The 21,897-nt window shown below is 37.5% G+C and overlaps 1 protein-coding gene across 7 annotated transcripts in view; it reads right to left on the bottom strand.

Moving 5' to 3' along the window:
* Positions 1-21,897, bottom strand: part of VPS13D (vacuolar protein sorting 13 homolog D) — a 354,551-nt gene that overhangs the window by 237,548 nt on the left and 95,106 nt on the right. For all 7 annotated transcript variants that reach the window (XM_077151248.1, XM_077151249.1, XM_077151246.1 and 4 more), the window contains 9 exons: positions 21,660-21,870; positions 19,397-19,568; positions 19,098-19,210; positions 16,453-16,665; positions 12,575-12,840; positions 11,352-11,485; positions 4,247-4,402; positions 3,022-3,232; positions 1,917-1,991 (listed from right to left, as the gene is read on the bottom strand). In XM_077151248.1, the coding sequence (XP_077007363.1) occupies positions 1,917-1,991; positions 3,022-3,232; positions 4,247-4,402; positions 11,352-11,485; positions 12,575-12,840; positions 16,453-16,665; positions 19,098-19,210; positions 19,397-19,568; positions 21,660-21,870 (1,551 nt within the window). The remainder of the gene's footprint in view (positions 1-1,916; positions 1,992-3,021; positions 3,233-4,246; positions 4,403-11,351; positions 11,486-12,574; positions 12,841-16,452; positions 16,666-19,097; positions 19,211-19,396; positions 19,569-21,659; positions 21,871-21,897) is intronic.

Genomic DNA, 21,897 nt, shown 5'->3' on the forward strand with positions numbered 1-21,897 from the left:
CAACCTAAAGCATACTCTCTACAGGACTGACATGAGGAGGAAACAAATGAGTGCACATCAAGTTTTCAGATCTGGATGTGGCTCACAATAAAGGCTGTGTAAACAGTAGGTGCTATTATCAACTTCATTATTGATGGAATTAAGCCTTAGTTACTAAGGAAATAAAAATTAAGAAAGAAAGTCAAAGATTCTCAGGAACACAAAATGCATTAAATTTTTAAAGCAAAGTTAAAAGAATAGAAATGTAGAGGGTGCACAGGTAGTTCAGTGGTTAGAATGCCTGCCTTTCATGTGGGAGACCTGGGTTCAATTCCCGGACCATGCACCCCCCCAAAAAAGAATAGGAATGTAAACATTAAAGGGCATAGAGTTAATTTATCCAAAAAGCAGAGATGACCAGGTAAAAACCAAACTAAGATATATAAGATTACTAGGTCTATCTTTTTTTTTTTTTAATGACTGTTGTGTGTGGCATGTTTCAAACCTTAAACATATGGCCAATTCAGCACAAAACAATGTTGTGCCAGTTTGAAAGTATTATGTGTCCCAGAAAAGCCATGTTTTAATCAATCTTGTGGAGGGAGCTTTTTCTTTTAATCCTGATTCGATACTGTAGGTTGGAAACTTTGATTTAATTATCCCCATGAAGATGAGACATGCCCTTGTAGGTGTTACCTTTCATTAGATGGAGATGTGTCTTTTTTATCAGAATGAAAAATAGAGTTTTTAATGCTAACAATTATATGGCAAGATAAGCATTTACAAACATAATGGTGGTAATGTAAGCTGGCACAATCTCTTTAGAAAAAGATTTGTCTATATGAGTAAAGAACCTTAAAAATATCTATACTCTTTGATCCAGTTTATACTATAACTACAGCTCTCTACCAAGGAAATACTTAAAAACTACAAAGTTCACACCAAAAAATGTTCATTACAGAATTATATATAATATTGAGATAAAAATAACTGAAAAATTGTTAAATAAACTAATAATATGTCCTATAGTCAGTCCATGTTAAACAAAATCATTTACAAACAATTTTAATGACATGGGAAAATGCTGGTGATACATTAAGTGCATTACAATAAAACTATAATCATAATTCAATAAAATTGCATTTTAAAATAGGTTATAAAATTATATCTATAATACAATGTATCAATATATAAAGTATATATGTATACAATGTATATTATAGGCTATAAAGAGAAATAGTAAGAAAGCACAAACACAGCAAAAATGAAAATAAGGAAGGGAGGTGGTGAAGGTGGTGTAATGATGTAGGGGGAAGATTATAGGCTTTGGAGTTAGAGAGCCCTGGTTTTAAACCCATCAGAACCCTCACTAGATAGGTGCTACATAAATTTCCTTCATCTGAGCCAGTAACCATAGGTAGTGGGGACAGTAGGCCTATCCCTCTGGGCCATGAGGATTCAAGACAAAAATACAAGGCTAGGTATAGAGGAGCTCAATGAATGGTCCTTATTACCAGTATCACCACCACTGCCCCAAGCACCAGTAATAATGGCTAACATTTATCAAGCACTTTCTGTTTGCCAGGCCCTCTACTTAAATACTTTGCATATGGTGACCTATGTGCATTAAATCTCTGAGAGAGAACCTTTTATGTTCATGTTACAGAAAGGGAGCCCTGGCACAGAGATGCTAAGCAAATTGCCCAAAGTCACTACAGTAAGTAGCTAGGAAGTGGCAGAGTAAGGATGTGAAGCTAGGCAGTCAGCTTCAGCATGCACATTCTTATCCACTATAAAATACTGTTGGCTCATCATTACCCCTGGCCACATGAAGGGTTTGAAGTCCACTCTAGCTCTCTAAGTCAGCTTGGGGGATTGGGAGGAAACATATTGCCAGGAAAAAAAAAATGAACGAGGGAAGCCCTAATTTAAGTTACCTTGACACACCAAAAGAGCTTTGCGACAATCATCCATACTGAATCCCAGCTCCTGCAGTCTTGCCAGCTGTAACTCTAGAAAAAAAATTGTATCAAATTTTTATAGTTTAAAAAAATTTTTTTTATAAATAATTTTACGTATATTAGCCCACAGACTATTTTGATAAAGAAGAAATTCAGAAACTGGTGACTAAAACACTTTTTTTTTAATTGCTAAAAGCACATTTTTATAACTGTTCTATTAACTGTAGCCCATTGTTTAACTTAGGGTTCACTGTCTGTGATTCCATCACTCCCCATAGGATACCCTGTACATCTGAAGACTTAACTCTCCATTCCCTATCCCAACACTATCCCCTGGTAACCTACATTCTAGATTCTGATCTTATGAATTTATTCATTCTAATTGTTTCAAATTGTTGAGATTATGCAATATTTGTCTTTTTGGGTCTCACTTTTATCACGCTTCAAGCTTCATTCATGCTGTCGCATGTACCAGGGACTTCATTCCTTCTTACAACCAAATAATATCCCATTGTATATAGATATATTTTATTTATCCATTCATCAGTTGATGGACACTTGGGTTGCTTCCATCCTTCGGCAATTGTAATAATGCCATTATGAACACGGATGCAAATATTTGTTCAAGTCCCTGCTTTCAATTTTTTCGGCTATATACCAAATTAAAACATTTCTTTTGTCTACGCAAAAATGGACTCCTAACTGGAGACTCGTTTAAGCGTACCCTGATAATAAGCCTTTTCCCTATAGTGACAGTATTTTAAAAAGCTTAAAACTAAAATAGTATTATCCACATAACTTTGGAAGAAATCTCTCAAAGTTTAAAACTAAACCTTAGCATTATCTTTGGATATAGCTATGGAAGAAACTGTAAGAAAGAAAAGAACATAAGCTAAAGGAGTTGATTTAGGGTGTTTTCTGTTTGCTTTTACATTTAAAGAAAAATAGTCATACAAATAACCTACAATTACTAAATGACATACAGTTATACTCTGAACAATTTGAGCAAAAAAACCTCTAAAAGTTAAAAAGAAGGAGCATTATTAGACAGACTGAGTGCATTTTATAGTTAAATACTTACCCAAGATGGGATCCACGGTATGTCTTGTCCCTTCTCTGATTTCCTCACTGACACAAGATGAACCAGGAAGGTATCTGCTAACAGAGTCTGTCTCCAAGGCCGCTGAGTCCGGCAGAGCAGCATTAGCTTGCTCTGGGATGGATTTTGCAATGGCAAGAAACAGCTGAACATCATTATAAGAGAGTCTGATATCCAGGGCTTGTAAATGAATCTAACAAAATTAAAAAGGTGGTAATTTTTTAAAGTTGTATTTAGTGTTTTCCACATCTCTTAAAACACGGTTCCTATTTGAAGTTCTAATTCTGTAAGTCCAGCAGACACTATACCAAATTTCTCATACAGAAGACTGCAAAGATCTTGAAACTAAGCACCAATAACTATAAGAAAAGGTGCCTCAGATATAAGGTTGGATGGTCCCAAAACTGCACCATATTAAAAATTCTAAGCTAGGAAAATTACTAGAGCAAGTAATATTTCAGTAGGATGATTTTCATACAAGTATATTAATTATTAAAGCAGAGAATGAGCAAATGATCCTGGAGAAGGCAAAGCCACCTATTAGCAACATTTTGTTAATCTATTTTGCTCTGATCCATTTAATTTTTTAAATCTCTGAAACAATCTGACCAACCAACAAACTCACCTCTTTTTATTCAAATAAAAGTGTGAGTCAAGTTTCTCACCAATATTCCCTTAAGTCCAATCTTCCTCAGTGATTAGCAATATAGCTACTGTTGGTAAAGGCAGAACAGACATCAACACTAAGCCACTTTAAAAATGGTGATTCTGTGTTTGAATGTCTGCCTTATTTACTTTTTTTTTCCTGTGAGGTGCTCCTAAAATAACCATAATAGCTTTTCTCTGTCTTCCAATATTCTGTGGTTCAGCTGAATTAATTATTCCACCTCTAGCAAAGAAATAAAACACCAAATCCTTAAGCCCTCCTTGGCTGACTTCACCTTCCCCTGCCTCACCTTTCATTCTCCTTACTTCCCCACACGCCCCTGGTTCTCGTCAGACCTAACTCTGTTTCATGAATGTTTTCTTCCCAGGTCTTTTATCTGCCATAAGAACATGAGATCCTCTAGAGCAGAGACAATGTCATATTTCTTTTGAAGTTGAGAAAGTAACTAAAATGCTGACAGACTCAGCATAAATAAGTATTATCTGTACAGAAAAGTTCGTGAGGGTGCATCAGTGTGTTACATTGTTTTTCCATCATTACCTCTAAGATAGGTGGAAAATCTTCACTGTTGAATGCATCCATCAATCCTGAACTATTCTGATAAGAAGAATTTCCCACCAGCTCCACCTGAATTTGTACTGGATCAACAATTGAAAGAGCTGTATCATACTCATTCCCTAGTCGACATGAAAACACCTAGAGGATGAAATAAAACATGGTCAAGAATTAATGTCTGATTCAGGAAGAATCAGTAGGAAAAAAAAAACTATCTCCTAAGCAATCAGCCCTGTGTTATCATAAGACCCATCACAACTGCTCAAATAAATACTGCAAAGAGCAAGGCTGGTGTTCTCAAATGCTGCCAAGAGTGGTTCACCAGAACAAAAATGTAGTTTAACAACAGGTATCAAATTAAAGCCTCTAAAATCTCACACCCTTCGACCCAACTACCCTACTTCTAAAAAAAAGCCTACAGAAATCATGTAAAATATGGAAAAATTCACTGAGCCATTATTTAATAGCAAAAAAACAAAAAAAGGAGCATGAAGATTATTATCCTATTATTCAATGGACTATTTTCCAGTCACTTAAAAATGACAATTAAAAAGATCACAGGGAATGTAGGAAGATAGTTAACACAGATTATGTGAAAATGCAGTCTGAATAAAACAATATTATGCTATGACTTTCTTTTAAGGAAAGAAATATGTCAAAATATCAACAGAGATTACATATGATAAGAAAGGTGATTTTTCCCCCTTCCTTTCACCAATTTTAGGTATATAGTTATTATTATATAACTAAAAGCAAATACATTAGTTGTTGAAACTGAGAGGCAGATACACAGGGCTTCATTATACTATTGTGTTTACTTTGTATATGTTTGAAATTTTCTGCTATAAAAAGTTAAAAAATAAGCCTAGTTACTGAGAGAGGGAAGGGAAGAAGGAGGGAGTAAGGAAAGACTCCTATTCTAGGTCCAAACTATTCTGTGTGCTCAAGAAGAGCACAGAGGAAAGAAGAGAGCATTCATCACAGTCTCCCTTTGCCCCGTTTTTGGCATGTTCTACCACTACTGAAAAACATGTGACACCAAGGTTCTTTGCTAGTCTCAAAACTAGTTCATTATGCTCCCTTTTATAAATTCTAATCCAATGATGTATTTAAGAAGTCTTAAAATGCAGATTCAATCGTGCTGCCTAAAGAACAAGATTGAAAGGAATTTCCAGGAATTTCAAATATTTTGCCATGCAGTTTTTCTAAGACTTCGGAGCAGAAAAGTTTCATTTTCCTTTTTTCTTCAGGGGCTTTTGTTATACAAAACCCAATTGTACCTGACAGTTCATTAATCAATCACCAAGATTTTCTATTCAAAGCTGGTATTGTGTTGTCTTGGAAAACAGATGAATTGCAATTTTATGATCAACACACACCATTCCAGCATGCAAATCCTTCCTTGTTAACTAGTAGTTTTTTTCTTTTTTACATGAGAGAAACAAATGGTCAAAAAATGAAATTCTACATGTTTTTTCTCCTCTATATCTGACTCCTTCCCCACCAAAAAAAAAGTACGATTTGCTGCTGGCAGTCAAAGTAAGTTTTACTCAACCTCTGAGTAACACCACTGGAAAGAATAGGGTGTGAGAAGTTCAATCGTAAGGGGAAAGGAAATGAGTAGCTAGCTCCCAGGTAGCCCTGACCAAATACTCCAAATACTGTAACAGAAGGAATGTTAGCTGTGATCAGTGAATTGAGAACATTTGATAAAGACAATAATCTACCTCATTTCCTCTTATGTCTCCACAATACATGCCTTAAAACAAGGCAGATTTTGGGCAGGCCACAGCAGCTCAGCAGGCAGAATGCTCGCCTGCCATGCCAGAGACCCCAGGTTTGATTCCTGGTGCCTGCCCACGTAAAAAAAAAAAAAAAAAAAAAAAAAAAAGGCAGATTTTACAATATGACTATGTGATTGTAAAAACTTTGTGTCCGATGCTCCTTTTATCCAGGGTATGGACAAATGAATTAAAAAATATGGAAAAAAATAAATAATAATGGGGGGATAAGCTGTAAAATAAATCAGGTAGATTGAAATACTAATGGTCAATGAGAGGGAGGGTTAAGGGGTATGAAATATATAACTTTTTTCTTTTATCTTTTTATTTGTTTTTCTGGAATGATGCAATAGTTCTAAACATGACCATGGTGATGAAGACACATGGTAATGATACTGTGAGCCACCAAGTGTACACCATATATGGACTGTATGTGTGTGAAGATCTCTCAATAAAAATATTAAGGAGAAAAAAAAGAGTAAATGTGAGAGGGCTCAGTGCTCAACAAGCCTTAGCCTATTCTTTTCCTCAAATGTAAACCAGCCTCTTTCCATTTTGATAATCTGTACAAGTTCATGATGTTTAAATTATAAAGTGGAAAAAATCAGTGATAAGAAAGATGGCAGGGAGGACTTTGGGGAAGACGGTCGACTAGAGAAGCTCGAGATTAGTCCTGCTCCACAGAAAAGTTAGAGAAGGGACAGACTCTGTTGACCAAATAAAAAACATACTAGAGGCACACAACACCAGATTTGAAGAGACAGAAGAAAGAAAAAGTGATAGAGAGGACAGGAAAATTGATGTCAAAGACTCAAAACAGCAAATGGCATTAAAAAAAATGTAAAAAATTGAATGGGAACTCAGGGAAATGATAGACAAAACAAAGCACACAAACGTAAGAATTATAGGTGTGCCAGAAGGAGACAAGAGGAGTAAAGGGCTAGGAAGAGTAGTTGAGGATATAATGGGGGAAAACTTCCCAACCCTCATAAAGGACATAAATATACAAGCTAAAGAAGCCCAAAGAACTCCAAGCAGAATAAATTCAAATAGGTCTTCCCCAAGTCTGTCAAATGTTAAAGAGAAGCAGAAAATCCTGAAAGTGGCAAGAAAAAAACAATCTATTACATACAAGGGAAATCAAATAAGACTGCATTCAGACTACTCAACTAACATCCCAGAGGTGAGATGACAATGGTATAATATATTCAAGATCCTGAAAAAGAAAGACTTCCAGCCAAGAATTCTATATCCAGTCAAACCGTCTTTCAAAACTGAGGGAGAGATTAAAGTTTCCACAGACAAATAAGTCCTGAAAGAATTTGTCAACAAGAAAGCGGCCCTACAAGAAATACCCAAAGAAGTTCTGCCGGCTGAAAAAAGAGACAGGGGAGGGAGATCTGGAAGAAAGCACAGAATTGAAGAGTACCACTAAGGGTAATTTAAAGAATACAAAGAGAAAGAGGGAAAAGAATATACAGATATGACAAATAAAATAAAAAAGATAAGATGGTAAAATTAAGAAACACCTTTTCAGGAATAACTTTGAACGTTAATAGACTAAATTTACCAATTAAAAGATACACATTGGCAGAATGGATTAAGAAACATAATTCAGCTATACACTGCTTACAAGAGACTCATCTTAGACACCAAGATACAAATAGATTGAAAAGTGAAAGGATGGAAAAAGATTTCCACACAAGTTATAACCAAAAGAAAGCAGGAGTAGCTATACTAACATCATACAAAATAGACTTTAAAGACATTGTAACAGACAAAGAAGACTGCTACAAAAAGGAACAACGTTGTAAGGCATGCAACGATGTGAATGAACACGTGGGACAAAATAAGCCAGAAACAAAAAAACAACAATGTTATGGTTACCTTTAGAAAATGCTTATAAGAAAACAGGGCCTAGGGCGGGCCGCGGTGGCTCAGCGGGCAAAGTGCTTGCCTGCTATGCCGGAGGACCTCGGTTCGATTCCCGGCCCCAGCCCATGTAACAAAAAACGGAAAAACAAAATACAATAAAACAAGAAAATGTTTAAAGATGTTTCCCTTTCTTCCTTCCTTCCTTCCTTCTATCCTTCCTTCCTTCTCTCTGTCTTTCCTTTAAAAAAAAAAAAAAAAAAAAAAGAAAACAGGGCCTAGATTGTAAGCTTTTAGAGCAGACACATTTAGTCCAGAGTGGTAATTATTATTTCTGGATTTTGAGGGGTTGTTTTATATATATATATAAAACCTGATCTTTTTTTTTTTGCTTTTTTGAGGGCTGAGTTTAATATGTTGAACACTTTTAGAACCAAACTTAGTACACAGTACATATGTAATAAATGTTTAGCTATTATCATTGGTAGTCTATATTAGTTTCATGTAATCCATCTCATTTGACCTTCATATAGCCCTTTTATCTATTTTACAAAGAAAGAAACAGTCTTAGAAGGGATTTTCCCAAGTGCATACAGTTATTGGCAACACCAGGACTAAAAATCTAATGGTATTTGTTAGTTGATTTTGAGAAAATTCTTTTTTGAAGGGTCAAATAAATTTATAAAGTTGGACCTATTTCAGCAGATTGATTTCTCCTAGACCTATGATGAACTTTTCTTTAAAATAGTCACCGGGCGGGCCGCGGTGGCTCAGCGGGCAAAGTGCTTGCCTGCTATGCCGGAGGACCTCGGTTCGATTCCCGGCCCCAGCCCATGTAACAAAAAACGGAAAAACAAAATACAATAAAACAAGAAAATGTTTAAAGATGTTTCCCTTTCTTCCTTCCGTCCTTCCTTCTATCCTTCCTTCCTTCTCTCTGTCTTTCCTTTAAAAAAAAAAAAAAAAAAAAAAAAATTAAAATAGTCACCACTCAGAATACAATTCATAAAGTCTTTTTGGGAAGCAGATATTGATTTTATTTTAAGTAAAGTCTTTAGCATGGAAATTGAATGCAGAGTGTGATTTTCTCTTTGGGCTCTGGTATAACCTGGTATTTAGAGATAAGAACGAAGCTGAACAGGGTGAATTAAAGTAATTCAGAACACAGGGGTAAGGAAGACAGTGTCTATATTTTTGAACCACACATACCCTTTGAAACCAATGGAGGAAAGGTTTATTTGATCTGGAACTGAAATTTTCTGTTGTGCTTAATCTAATTAAACCTATCTGTATAGCTCATCTGAACAACTGAAACAGAGAGTACAGAATGAGAAAGAGGTCCTTTAATCTTGCATAGAATATTGTAAGGCCTAGAAACATCCTTGAGCATATTAAGCAGATAATCAGAAAGTATTGGCAAAGTCCCCTGAGAGAGGGGAGAAAGAATATGGAACTATTAAACCTTATCATCAGAGAATCCCCTAATACTGCATCAAACTTTAGGAACACCCAAATCAACAGGCCATGCCCTCGATCATGAGGCTTATTCTTGTGAAGCTTATGCGGGTAGCGGAGAAGCTTAGATTACCTACAGGCATGCCTAAGAGTTACTTCTGGAGGACCTCTGTTGCTGCTCAGATGTGGTCTCAGTCTCTCTAAGTCCAACTCTGCAAGTGAAATCATTGCCCTCTCCCCTACATCCCTACATGGGACATGACTCCCAGGGATGAATCCAGACCTGGCACCTTGGGATCAACAATTCCATCCTGACCAAAAGGTCAGGAAGGGGGAAAAAAGGGGGGGAAAAGAAGTGTACTTAATAAAGTATCAGTGGCAGAGAGAGTTTAAATAGAGTGGACAGGTTACTCTGGAGGTTGCTCTTATATAAGCTTCAGGTAGGCCTTACTACTTATCATAACCTGCCAAACCCCAACCAGGACCATTCCAGCCAATCCTAAAGAATACCTAGGGCAATATATAAGATTCCACAAGGGTTCCAGGCACTAGAGTAACCTGCCAGAAACCTACAACCTCCAGATGGGTCCCTGGTCCAAATAAGTTCTGAAACCTAGCCCAGCCTCTCCAGAACATCAGAAAGTTCCATCTCCCTAACCCATATTAGTGACAGACACTTCCAATATCAAAAATTTAGAATTGCCAGAGCCCAAACAATCCCAAAAAGAGGGATGGAAAGATCAAAGGTGATAGTGGAATTATACATAGAAGACAGGACTTAACAAATGAATATGAATGCTGAATCATTAAATTGATATATCTTTTAATCTCCAGTATCTTAGAGCAGCTAGAAATAAAAACCTAAAATTGTGAAATTATAATCCATGTCAAAGCCTGAAATATGTTCTATAACTAATTGTGATGCTGTGCTTTGAAATTTATAGCTTTTTTGTATATATGTTATTGTTCACAAAAAAGTTGGTTGTGATGATAAAAAAGTATTTAAGCCCTCTAGCCTCCTATATTCTGGAGCGGCTAGAAGGAAAAATATAAGAGGATCATATGGTAGTCCATGACAAACTCTGGTTTCTATCCTGTAACCACTTTTTGAAGTGTTTGAAAACTACTGCTTTTTTATTTCTTTGCTTTGTATATATGTTATACTATACAATAAAAAGAAAGAAAGAAAAGAGTCAATTGTGATGATCAAAAAGTATTTAAGCTCTCTAGCCTCTCATATTCTGGAGCAGCTAGAAGGAAAAATATGAAAAGATCGTATGGCAGCCCATGACAAACTCTGGGATCTGCCCTGCAACCACTTTTTGAAGAGTGCTTTGAAAATTATTGCTTCTTTTATTTCTTTGCTTTGCATATGCATTTTACTACACAATTAAAAAAAGTTAAAAAAAAATAAGGCAGAGCAGATATTTGTTAACTATTGTATAATGTATTTTACAGGCTACCCCAGTACAAATTCTCTCCTTCATGAGATTACATCAGAGCCTACACTATTAGAGGGTCACTCCTTTGGGTTATGCAGCTTCTAAAGCTGCCCTTTCATAGATGAGATCTTTCCCTTCCCACAGAGCTCTAGCTCTTCACAGAGAGAAGCTCAATGTGGGGAAAGGGATGCGGGAACAATGAAGACCACTTCCTCACCTCCACTAACTTGCCAAGAAGGCCTGCAGAAGCAGAGGAACAGCGAGGTGCCTGATACCACAGTCTCCTGGATCTTCTTGGGGAAGGGAAGTCTAAGAGAAAGAGGCCAAGTCCCTCCGCATATTCACAGGCTAACATGAGAGGATTATGTTGAATTCATACATTAGAACAATCTAGTAGATTTGAGGAGAAAATGAAGAAGGGAAGAGAGTAAAAGTCCTCCAATTCTATGGATCATTTCCCCTAATGAACATAAAATTCTCTTTCAAATGCTTTCTCTTGAGCCAAACATGCAGTATTCTAATCAGCACATAGATTCTTACCTCAATGCCAAACAAACTTCCCGAAAAGGGGCGATCAACAAACCGGGGCTTATAGGTGAGCACAGTGGTGCCTTTCAGAATAATGGCATTGGTATCAAAGCAGGACACATCTTCGACAGCCACAAACTCCGTGCCTGGAAAGGACAGCAGCATCAGTTAAACTGAAGTGGGAAAGCTGGAAAACACCAAGCTGTGGCAAATTAATGGCACATTTCCACCAGAGGAGATCATCCATTGATTAGTTCTTAAGATGCCTGCTGCATTCTGCTTCACTGTCATTCTGAACAAATTCTGAGCACCTGGCCAGACAAAGTTGAGCAAACTGAGTACTGCCCAGGCAGAAAAGGATTGGGATCCAATTTCTCACTTTAGGCTAGGGCTCCCAAAAGGCCTACCATTTATTCACAAGCAGAGAAAAGCATCCCTTCTCTGGGGGTAACCTGCTTTAAATCCACAAAGCAGCAGATTCAGATACTAATGTGGGTCAGGTACCATGAGGCAATACATCTAGATAGTTAGCTGTTCAAGGTGTTTAAAAAGAATGTAGAACAATTTAATGTAGGCACTTCTGAGGTATCAGATGCAGATGCTTTCCTATCCATTGGTACATGGCAAAGTTATTCTGCTTTACACTGTGTTCTCAACAAAAGTTATGGATAGATTGAATTTCTGCAACCAAATCCATTTAAAAGGCTGTGTGTTAGCCAGCGTCTTCCCAACCTCTGATAGCATATAAAGCAAAAATATATACACAAATATAGACAGAGGCACTAGAAGAGTCCACTACTTAACAAAAACCACAGTAAATCTATTTGTAAAGGAAAATTCTTTTCATAAAGAAAACAGCAATCCCCTCACTTAATTACCTTCTAAACTCAGATTTTCACATATCACCTTTGACTAAACTCAGTAAGGCACCTATGTTGGAGCTCTAAAGATCAAACAGAAAATTGAAGCCAGATTTCATACTGGGAAGAAAGACTACTGCCCAGGCAGGTTTCGGGCTGCACATACACACCAGGCTGGCACCGGAGGACAAGAGCTCCTGCAGCCTTCCATGTGGACCAGGTACTTCACACTTGACACCAGGTGGTCCTTGAAAGATGCAAATATCTAAGTGTTCGTGTCAAAAATGAGAAGTCACAAAGAAGTCCTTCATATTGATACATATTGATTCTGATGCCCAAATTACGAATCAGTGTGTTTCCCCTACATATAATCACCTGTTACATTGACCTTGACCTCCAGGTGCCTTTCAGTGGTCACAGGAAGGGAAGACCGCTTGGTAACCACCCCACTCTTCACAGTCTTGGGAACTGCAGCAGATTCACTGCTAGAATTACGGTGACGAGAACGAGTAACATGATCTTGTTTCTTAATATCACTGGGAGTGTGGAGGAAACCATGAACTAACAGTAGCCAGTCAAATATGAGAAATACACGGAGATTGTTAAGAACTATCGTGAAAGAGGAAGAATCCTTGGTAGATCTACAAAAAAAAAAGACAGAAGAATAAACACACATGATATTTAATAATCTTTAAATTTATTACTCAGTTTTGACAGTGATATTACAATATTTTCCAAACTGACAGCTTCGAGTATCAACAAACTCAAAACACTAGTTTGATAGCACATTCACTGTACATGAATGAAACCTAATCATATTTTTAAACAAAAAGGAATGCAAAAGCAGCATAGCGCAGTCCAATGGTTCTCAACTGGGAGTGATTTTGCACCCCAGGAGATACGTGGCAATGCCTGGAGACAGTTTTCAATGTCAAGAACTTTGGAGGTTGCTACTAGCATCTAGTGAGGAGAGGCCAGGGATACTGATAAACATCCTACAATGAAAAGGATAACCCCCCAGTAAAGAATTATCTCACTTAAAATGTCAGTAGCGCCAAGGTTGAGAAAACATGACATAACAGAAAGAGCATAGGCTTTTCTCAAACCCAGGCTTAAATCCTAACTATTTCAAGTTATGTTACCTTGGGTAAGTCACCAACCTTATATGAGTCTGCTTCCTCACTTATGAAAAATATTGTAAGAGGTAAAGCACCAGGCATATAGCAGGTTTTGACCAACAACAGTTCACTTCCCTACAGGCTATTTCAAAAAGAACAAAGAGGCTCTCCTTCCTCAGTGTTAAGAATCACTTCTTTATACTTCAAGTTTATATACACTAGATGGTTTCTCTAGCTGAAACTGACCCAAGCATCCAGATCTTTTGGCCTGAGGAGAAGGACAAATGATGGCAGTCACCACAGCATATATCCAAGCACCCCACAAGTAAAGTTGGAAAAGGGGGAAGAGAATACTAGTTTTGTAGTCTTCATTACCCCAAATGCTATATTCCAGGTGAACGCACAAGGAGGTTGTAATGGTTAGGTTCTGGTGTCAACTTGGCCAAGTGATGATGTCCAGTGGTCTGGCTTGGCTATTGCTGCAGGGATGCTTTGTGGCTGGCTGATAAACCTGAAGGCTGATGCATTAAATCATCAGACAGCTGACTGTATCTATGGCAGATTACATCTGCAATCGACTAAGGCACACCTCCCACCAATGAGATAATCTAATCAGTCGAAGACTTTTTAAGGGAGAAGAGAGACCTTTTCACTGTTTCTTCAGCCAGTGAGCCTCTCCTGTGGAATCCATCCAGACCCTTCATCAGAGCTGGCAGCTTCACAGCCTGCCCTCCAGATTTTGGACTCTTGGGTCCCCACAGATGAGTGAGACATTTTTTATAAATCTCCTATTTACAGATATCTCCTGTTGGTTCTGTTTCTCTAGAGAATCCTGACTGATAAGAGGTCCTTCAGGCCTTGCCTCAAACCGTGGTGTGGTAAGGGGCTTCTCCAGGCCAGGGACAGGTCCGTAGGGTTTTCTGGGCTGAACCTGGTTTCCAAGCTCACATGAGGGACTCCGTGTTTCCAGCTACTATATATACCTGGTTCCCTGCACTCAGGTGCTCCTATTTGGGAAAAACTGACTTGGGGATATTTCTAAGGTTGATTCCTCTATTCTCTTGTTTCCTCAAAACCTGGCTCATTGCCTCCAAAACGACACTACTACAATGATGCCTATCTCCTTATACATGACATAGCATTTTCCACACATTTTACCCTTCTGCAATAGAGAAAAAATGCTGCCCTCAGTAAAATTTTCCACCCCATTTTGAACACACATTGTCAGACTTAGACACAACTGGAAAGTCAAAGTGTGCCTGCTCTCTTTTCTGGAAAATATTTCAAGACTTTAAACACTGTGACGTGATTTATACATGACACACAAAATCCCAACAGAAGAGTAATTCTTCTTGAGACACAAAAGGCATTCAAAAGTTCCAATCAAGAGAATGTTTAACTCTCTCACCAACAATGATATTTCTGTTAGTAAGAGGCAAGGTAACACTTCATTATTTGACTCTAAGAAATTATAGACCAAAGGGAGACATGAGCCTAGAATAACATTTCAAGTCTCCATATCCTCCTATATATTAAAAAATATGATAGGTGAGACAATGAGCTGATAGTTAGTTTAGGAAGCCAGATCAATACTAAGAAAGCAAACTCAAAAAAGAAATTGTTTCAGCAGATGGACCAAATATGTGCAAGCTTCCTGCTCAAGTAAAAATCAACTTCAAACAAAGGAACTGCAAATCACAACCATCTCATTCGATTACAATCAGCCCAATAATTATAGAGCACTGGTGGGCCTAAAAACCATGAGACAGGGACCTAGGTTTGAGTTCTGACTTAGTAGCTGTGTGACCCTGGAAGAGTTATTTAACCCATCCAATCTTCTATTTCTGCATCTATAAAATGGAAAAGTCACCACTTGGCAGACTTGTTATAAGGATTAAATTAACAGTATAAGTAAAGCGCCTGACTCCTCAAAGGGTTCATAAGAGGTAACTAACATTCCTACTACTGACCTTTTAAAAAGTTCATGCAAAAGTTTAAATAACTACTTTGCTACATTTCCTAAGGGTACAGTGAGAGATATAACCTCTCCAGGAAAAAAAAAATCTGAACCCTGAGGAATTCACTGAACAGTTCACTGAAATATCATGCATATATAAACATAAATACAAGAATAAATAGTCTTGATAACTTTTGTTTTCTTTTTTGCCTAACCACTTCGTTTTTTCCCAGCCTTTTATACTTACTGGTTTATGGTTACAACATAGTTGATGACATTAAGCATTAATCTAATGAAACTGACATCAATTCTAAAGATATCCTCTTGGATTTTCACTGAAGGATTTCTTTCAACAGGCCTAATTTTTCATTTTTCAGGTTTTGGATCTGTGTTCACTCAGCCATAAAATCTCACAACAGTGTATCATTAAATAAACTATATCAGTAATAATAACAGCTACCACCTGTGCTAAGCAATATGCCCATATTACCTCAAATTATTTCCATCAATCCTAAGAGATTTTTACAGTTATTCTGTTTTACAAAAGAGCAAACTGCAGCTCAAAGAGGCTAAACAATTTGTCCTAGGATACATAGCCAGAAAGTGGGAGATCAAGGTTCTGAGCTCAAATCTGTCCACTTCTAAAATACATGCTCTTTCCACACACAAGACTGCCTCTCAAAGCACCAAGAAGAAAAACATAATCTAGTTCAAAGAGTCTAAAACTCTTAACACATGGAGAAGTGAGCCAGCAAGGCTTAATGGGTAAGTAGGTAATTCAAGTCAAAACCATGTAACTTCCATTATTTGCATTGACCAAAAATCTTGTTTTTTTCTTAAACCAGCATAATTTCTTCCTTCCCTAAGTCATTTTATGAATTAAAACAATCTACTGCTTACAGGGAGGTTAATTTTAAGGACCTGATTCAGTTCTGAATTACTTTAACTGCTTAACGCAACAGAGACATCTTTAGGCCAATAAATGAAACTGCAAGGTTACAGGAATAATATGACAACATACAGTACATTGTATATATATGTCATTACCCATTTAGCTTTTTAGTGATTCCTTGATCCCTGGATGTTTCAGAGCCAACATGGACTTGCCCCTGCCCAAAAAAGGAAATGTCTCCACAAAGAAAAAAGACCGGCAGTCTCAGAGTCTAAGATACTACTACCTGAAATGCAATTCAATCTGAATGGACCCTTGGGTAGTGCTGCTGTTCTTGGAGGGCTGAAAGATGCAGCTGAACACATTTGTCATACCAGGGCTTGTCTTCTGCCCAGCATAGCGGGTGTCAAAAGCCATCATAGAATGGGAAACCAAGTTAATGGATTTGGTTTGGTTGGAAAAACTCTCATAAAGAAGTTTGCATTTCTTAAAGTCAAACCTAAAAGGGAGAAAGCAAACCAGAAGTTAAATATAACTTAGCCATTTTACAAAATTATGTAAATTTCAGATGACACAACCATAAGTATATCTAAGTTCTATGAAGAACAGCTTCATTCTGAGATCTTTCATTGATTTTAACAGCTCTCTCACATTGGATTTAGTGTCATGTGCACTACTTCATGAGAAATAATACGACATTTATTATATTCTTGGTTCATTTGTGTTCACATTTCTGCCATAAGTCTAAGGAGGCCACATATCTGTAATAATCCTAATGTTTAACATGCCAAAGGTCCCTTTAGACCAATAAATTAATTTCCTTTCTTATTACGCCTTTATAGTCTGGTCCTCCATCTATCAACTACTAGCCCGTCTCGAAAATTCTCTTTCCATAATTTTAAGCCAACTTTAGTTTACTGGAAATAACCAGAACACATATTTTCTTCATATAGAAAAATAATACAACTGATCCACCAACAAGAAATGCATTTCAAAGTACTTTTTTTAGCACAAGAGAACGCTGCAGTGGGCACTTCATAATTAGTCAGAACCATAATGACAGTATGTACAGAATTATGAGCTTTTCTTTACATTGACAAAAACTAATGATATAGTCAATCATCAGAAAAATTTGCTGGATCACAAGACAATCAATCTGGGACCCCAGCTTCATTGTACCAAGCACTGTACAAGCCAAGTTAGATGCAGACCATTTTTTAGAGAAAGACAGAAACTTATTATGGTTGAGTGCCATGCTTCAGCTACAAGAAGAAGACAGAATGGTTCAGTGGGGGAAAACACAAGCCTTGAAGTTCTATTTTTATATACTGTGTGTGCTGGTTTGAAAGGAAGCATGCCCCCTAAGAAAAGCCATGTTTTGATATGAATCCCATTTCTTAAAGGTAGAATAATCCCTATTCAATACTGTATGTTTGAAACTGTAATGAGATCATCTCCCTGGTTGATGTGATTTAGTCAAGAGTGGTTGTTAAACTGGATTAGGTGACGACATGTCTCCACCCATTGGAGTGGGTCTTGATTAGTTTCTGAAGTCCTATAAAAGAGGAAACATTTTGGAGAGAGAGATTCTGAGAGAGCAGAGAATGCTGCAGAACCACGAAGCAGAAAGTCCACCAGCCAGTGACCTTTGGAGATGAAGAAGGAAAACGCCTCCCAGGGAGCTTCATGAAATCGGAAGCCAGGAGAGAAAGCTAGCACATGACGCCGTATTCGCCATGTGCCCTTCCAGCTGAGAGAGAAGCCCTGACTGTGTTCGCCATGTGCCTTCTCACTTGAGAGAGAAACCCTGAACTACACCGGCCTTCTGGAACCAAGGTATCTTTCCCTGGATGCCTTTGATTGGACATTTCTATAGACTTGTTTTAACTGGGACATTTTCTCGGCCTTAGAACTATAAACTAGTAACTCATTAAATTCCCCTTTCAAAAAGCCATTCTGTTTCTGGTATATTGCATTCCGGCACCTAGCAAACTAGAACACTGTGTCTGTAACTTTTCCAGACATATGACTTTATGGTAGTTAAGACCTTTCTACCTAGAAAATAGGGGTAATATTTACCCACCCACCTTACAGGGTTTTTAAGAGAACATGTGAAAATTTTATTCACATTTATTTTTTATTATTTATTTTTATTAAGTGTGAAAATATACTGCACTTCTTAAAGTTCTGTACCATCAATCAAATTTATATGGCTATAAGGACCAGGTAAATTACATAAATAAGTGAACTGCTCTTTAAGCATGTATGCAATCTACAAGGAGCAGCTGTTACTCACTACTCTAGATGCTTCCAATTGAGACTATGGGCCCAGTATTGCCAAAGTTTCCAATTTTTCAAAAGAAGTTGAACTTCAGACTTTTTACATGAAATCCCCTGTATTTTAAATGTCAGCCACTGAGGCAGACTAGTGCTGCTCACCAAATAACTTTTGCTCTCCCCCTTCCCAGGTACAGAGTAAAATTGTATTTCTTGGCCCCACTCTGCAGTTGTGTGTGACCATGTGACTACTTGTGGTCAGTGAGATCTGCCAAAGCATTTAATTGCTATTCAAGTCCTCACAACTTGTTTTTTCTCCTGGCACATCAAATGCAGGCTGCTCTTGTCAGCCTGAGTAGCTACAATCAGCAGAACACCTCCTGAAACCTAGTATGGATATGTATGTAGTGTGAGGAGAAAGACATCTTCATTGTTTTAAGCCACTGGGTAGTTGAGGGTTGTTACTATAGCATAATCTAACCTTGACTGATACAGGAACAAAATTAAACTTAAAAAAAAAAAACACTCTGCAGACCACACTCAGCCTGTGGACCAGTACTCAGCAACTTCTGGTCTATGCTAAAAAAAAATACTTGTATTATCTTTATCAGTATTACTACTATTAATTTTAAAATAATATAATTGACTCCATACCTGGCTAGGGACCCAGCAACTTCTTTGCCTTTTGGATCTTTAAGCTCCAGACTTACATTAACCATATCAATGAGGAGACACATGCAAGTGTACACTTCTCCACTCAGAACAGTCTGAAAAAGGAAAATGGTGTTCAATCTATAGTTGACGATGCCAACCTAAAAATTTGGTTAACATTTCAAGAAATCTGATTTGTTTGTTCCACCTTTTTTTCCTCAGGTAAGTCTATGGAATATATAGGCACGGTGACCATCAGCTGAGAGTATGAGAGTTACAGGACAACAGAAGGCCTCACTCACATGAATTCTTGGATCTTGTAAATCATAAGGCCGCATAAATTCCTCTATGGGCTCTCCAAGGTTGTTCTCCAATAAGCCACGGATCAGCTTATATTTATACAAATCCAGGGAGCAGTGGACAGAAGACAGATTGCCATGGATAGATACGTCTGGCACAGTATGACTTATTTCTCTATGGAAAAAAAAAGAGTCACTTTCAACAAATCACTAACAATACCAACATAGCTCATGCCCAAATATTCAAGCTAAAATGTACCCAACTACATTATTAACCAGTTAATTTCTCATTTCTAATGACAATAATTGCATATGGCTCCAAATCAAGCAACTTATTATGGTTGAGAGTCATGTTTCAGCTACAAGAAGATTTTTTTCTCCCAAAATTTACATTTAGAAAATCCTTAAATCTAATATGATGACCTAACTCATCTCTTAATAAGGGAAAACCTCACGCTACTCAGAAATAGCTTAACTATTACAGTAGGGAAAGCAATAAAGAAAACATGCCAAGCTCTTTATTTAATTATTCAGATTCAGTGATAACTAAAAAAAGAAACTAGTGTTTTATACTGAATCCAGACTGGACCTAAGGATAAAACCTGAAGAGGTCATTCATCTCAGCTAGGATGGGCAAGAAGTCCAGGTGAAAATGAAACACATTCAGGGGAAGTGTGGCCCTCACTCCAGTGCTGAAGAGCTTCCTTCCTCTTCACAGGGATTCAGGAGTCACTCTGGATCGTACAGTAGAGAGTCAGAATTTGAAGTGGAAGAGGGATATAAAAAAAACTTCTTTGTCTATAGAGAAAAGCCTACATACAATACAGCTAAAGAAGACCAATGGCACAATCAACAAAGAGAAACTGGAAAGGATTCCCAAGTACCATTCTGGGTTTCAGTTTCTGGTATAGGAAGCTAAGAGAACACCTTGTGTTCAGTGTCACCTTCTACTTGGGTTAACAGAGTATAATTAACTATACATAAACACTGATGGAAATAGGCAAAGTTTAGGTAAGTAAAAAAATGTTAAAGCACATTTTTTTAAAAGCATTGCTTGAAAAGATAACAAAGTGGCCAATTTCTAAATAACAAGCCCCACTTTGGATGCTAGACCAGTAAAACCAAATACAGATCATGCCAACCATAACTGTACATCAGCCAGGAAGCACGTGAATAACAAGAAAGAATGAAATACAAACATCCCAGTGAGAACGGTTGAACTATAGCATTAATCCAGAGAGAGAAACTAAAGTGACATAAATGACTTGCCAAAGCCCAAGAACTACTAAGTGCCCAGAGAGGGATTAAAATTATACTACCAATGAGATGGCTTCTCAAAATGATTGCTTTACAGTCACATCTCATCTTTTCTTGGAGTTGAGATGCAATGTTGCTGCTTTCTCCAACATTAATGCCCCAAACAGAAAAATAACACATTATAACCAGCAGTTTCCAATCCATGTACCTAGGCCAGGCTGGCATAAGCATCACCACACAATCTCGTTAAATGTTCAACTGCACATCAGCCTTGATAGTCAGATTCTACTGGCTTCAACTGGGTCTGGGAATCTGTATTTTCAAAAAGTTTCCCAGCCAGATATGGAACTAATGACAACTGAAGCAGTGCTCTGAACTGCAGAAATATGCAACCCGTGTCATCAGGCCAATTAAATTAGGGTCAGAAAACAAGTTTTTTTAACGAAAAAAAAATTAGGGTCAATTTATTCATCTTTACATACTTATCAGACTGCTTAATGAAATGAAATGGGAAAACTGCATCTAAACAGTTATACAAATTAAGTGAAGTTCCAAGGTAAAAATAACAGTAGCAGACCCAGAATCTAATATATTTGGAACACGTAATCCAAATGCCACCTCTTCCAGAATACTTTCCTGCCATCACCACCCACCTCCCACCTACCCAAAACTATGCTGAATTCAGGTCCCTTCCTCTTTGTTTCCAAGGCACCTGATATGACCCTATAAAACAGTTTATAACATGGAATCATACACATTATTAGAATCATCTACTTAAGATGATTTTACTTAAGATGATTCTATAATCCTCAAAAGAATATAAGGTCCTTGAGGGCAGACATTTTTCCTTTTATCAGAGTAGTCCTCATGTTTAGAACATAGTTGCGACTCAATAAACTCTTGCTAAATAGACAAATAAGTGAACACCTGCGGTCTTCTGAAGTTACCTAAATAGCACTGATTTTCATGTTACTAAGTCCTACTTATAACACAGATATATAACACTCACTTGTCCAAATTTCTTTCCACCTGCAATTTCAGCCTACAAGGCTCAGTTAACAGGCTTCCTCCAGTCTGCCGTACAAAATAGGAGGGAAAGACCAGATCTCCACTGTTGTCCTCTGAGGCCTTGGAGTACTCTCGTGGATGCCTCTCTGCAGCAAAGATGTCCATGTCCTGTAGGTCTACAACAATGCAATCCAGCAGGCAGACATGGTCTTCTACAAAGAACAAGGAGAGAGAGATGA

The sequence above is a fragment of the Tamandua tetradactyla genome, chromosome 2 (genome assembly GCF_023851605.1).
Source record: "Tamandua tetradactyla isolate mTamTet1 chromosome 2, mTamTet1.pri, whole genome shotgun sequence".
NCBI lineage: Eukaryota > Metazoa > Chordata > Mammalia > Pilosa > Myrmecophagidae > Tamandua > Tamandua tetradactyla.